At 49.9% G+C, this 2,811-nt stretch overlaps 1 protein-coding gene across 1 annotated transcript; it reads left to right on the top strand.

Moving 5' to 3' along the window:
* Positions 1 to 446: 446 nt before the first annotated feature.
* LOC115067808 (tetratricopeptide repeat protein 21A-like) lies at positions 447 to 1,101 on the top strand (the record flags this gene model as incomplete). Its single annotated transcript, XM_029556698.1, has 2 exons — positions 447 to 751; positions 901 to 1,101. Coding segments are annotated over exons 1-2 (459 nt in total), but the record flags the coding sequence as incomplete, so codon positions are not given.
* Positions 1,102 to 2,811: the final 1,710 nt, after the last annotated feature.

The raw sequence follows: 2,811 nt of genomic DNA, 5'->3' as shown, positions 1-2,811 counted from the left end.
GGCCTATTTTGTTTTTGTTTTTGTTTTATACATACATATATATATATATAATTTTATGTGTATGAGTGTGTTGTCTGCATGTATGTCAGTATACCCTTGTCATGCAATACCCACGGAGGTCAGAAGACAGCATCAGATCCCCTGGAACTGGAGTTATAGAGGATTATTAGATGCTCTGTGGGTACTGGGGGCTGAACCCAGGTCCTCTGGAAGAGCAACCAGTTCTTTTAACCACTGAGCCATCTCTCCAGCCCCTAATTTTGTGGTGTGGTGGCACACGCCTTTAATCGCAACACTTGGGAAGCAGAGGCAGGCGGAGCTCTATGAATTCAAGCCCAGCCTGGTCTACACAGAGAGTTCCAGGACAGCTGGGGCTACAGGGAGACCCTGTCTCATAAAAAAAGGTTTAAAGGGCTAAACCCCAAATTGTTAATAGAGGTTATCACTGGAGCTCTTGCTATAGCCGGTATATGAACGTGGGGTATTTTTCTTTATGCTTTACTGCATGAGTTCTCTACCACAAGCACGCCTTGCTCCTTCAGTTGGAGAAGATATTGGAAAAGGCTCCCTGCTTCCATCCTGCCCCTGGATCTGCTGGGCTGCTGGCTCTGCTTCTGAGCGGCCTGCCCAGCCTTGCTCTGTCCTGTCTATAGGGAACATCTGGTGCCTGATCTTACAGGGCCAGCTGGAGGAGGCTGCGTACCAGCTGGAGTTCTTGAAGGCGGTACAACAGTCCCTTGGGAAATCTGAGGTCAGTGCTCCCTGGGAACAGTGGATGACTCCAGGTGGGGGCTCCCACAGAGGGCAGTCAAGATGCCCCCCTACCCCCAGCCTCACTTGGCCCACCCTACTCCTGCCCAGGCCAGCCTTGGCTCTGAGACCTGGGTCTTTCTTGCACAGGTGCTGTTTTTCCTGCAAGCCCTTGTAGCATCTAAGAAGCAAAATGGAGAGCAGGAGGCCACAGAGCTCCTGAAAGAGGCTGTGGAGCTGCACTTCTCCAGCATGCAAGGCCTGCCCCTGGGTCCTGAGTACTTTGAGAAGTTGGACCCTCTCTTTCTGGTCTGCATTGCCAAGGAGTATCTGCATTTCTGTCCTAAGCAGGTTAGGGGAAAACCCATCTTCATGGCGGGGACCTAAAGCATAGGTATGGATGGTGCCCACCCGAAGAATGAAGGCTCAGGCCTTAGCTGGCCAGCTACCAGGCCAGCCTGAGTCTTAGGCAGTCAGGGAGCTGAATAATTTTCTGTTCTGTTTTGTTTTGCTTTTTGTCTTGTCTTGTGTTTGAGACAGGGTCTCCTCTAACCCAGGCTGATCCCTAAATTGCTATATAGCTAAGGACCACCTTGAATACCTGGTCCTCCTGCCTCTTCCTCCTGAATGCTAGGATTACAGATATGCACCACGACACCCAGTTTATAAAGTGCTGGGGATCAAACTCATTGCTTCCTGTGTGCCAGGCAAATGCTCTAGCAACTGAGCTACAGTCCCAGACCCCAGTGCTTTCAAATCTGAACATGTAGCAGCCAGATCACCTGGGAGATTGTTCCAGTGCAGAGTCTGATGTCACCAGTGAGGCCCAAAGCCTCCCATCTCTCATAAGCTCCCAGGCCTAGCTTAGGTTGTGGTATATGGACCACATTTGGGTGGGGCAGGACTCTGGCCTGGTCATGCCCCGCTTGCTGTATCCTTATAAGAACTCTTTTCCAGCTGAGTGTGATTGCATATGCCTTTAACCCCAGCCCTTGGGAGGCAGAGGCAGGCGAATCTCTGTGAGTTCCAGGCCAGCCTGATCCCTAGTGAGTTCCAGGACAGCTAGGGCTATAGGGAGGCTCTGCCTCAAAAAAGACCCCCCCCAAAAAGTTATAATAGTATTTCACCAGCTCACTAGTAGTTATTGCATAAAACTCAAAAGACGTGGCCGTGCCCTGCATCCTTCTAGAGAAGTCTGTGTGTCAGCATGAAATCTCAGTGTGCATCAACACCCTTTGTTAACTCACATTGCTGCCATCCTAGGCAGACTAGCAAGGGTTAAAGCACAAGTACCAACAGAAAAAGGACAGGTGCAGGTGTGCCTGTGAGTTGGGAAGCAGTGGCCTGTTCCCTCCAGTGGCCTGTGCTCTCTCGTGGCCTGTTCTTTATAGTGGACTGTTATCTCTCGTGGCCTGTTCCCTCCAGTGGCCTGTGCTCTCTCGTGGCCTGTTCTTTATAGTGGACTGTTATCTCTCGTGGCCTGTTCCCTCCAGTGGCCTGTGCTCTCTCATGGCCTGTTCTTTATAGTGGATTGTTATCTCTCGTGGCCTGTTCCCTCCAGTGGCCTGTGATCTCTCATGGCCTGTACTCTATGCACGGGGACACTCTTGGGACAGTTCAGAGAAAAGGAGGATATGGTAGTAAGTGAAGATGAGAACTGAGTGGAAGTGGACAAGGAAACACACATATGGGTCCTGACCTGCAAATGCTCTACAAAGAATGATGACTAATACCTTAAAAACCACGTATAAGAAGAGATGAGCTGTCGCGAGGTAAGCATACAGGAAACTCCTTGGACTAATTAAAGTAAATCTTTACAGTTAAAGCACCAGACCTGCACTCTGAAGATTTCACCCTAATGAATGCTGTGAACCAGTATTAGTCTCATCAGTATTCTATTCCATTAAACGGTTGGAGATAGAAATTCCATTGATGATGGTATAGAGATAGTGTCCCAAACTGAGGTGAAAGGGGGCTGCAGAGACAGCTCAGCAGTCAAGAACACTGGCTGCTCTTGCAGAGGACCCAGGTTCGGTTCCCAGCACCCACACGGTGGCTAAC

The sequence above is a fragment of the Nannospalax galili genome, unplaced genomic scaffold (assembly GCF_000622305.1).
Source record: "Nannospalax galili isolate Female #2095 unplaced genomic scaffold, S.galili_v1.0 scaffold13987, whole genome shotgun sequence".
Taxonomy (NCBI): Eukaryota; Metazoa; Chordata; class Mammalia; order Rodentia; family Spalacidae; genus Nannospalax; species Nannospalax galili.
Note: the sequence above shows the minus strand (reverse complement) of the source record. Positions and strands in the feature narration are given on the sequence as shown.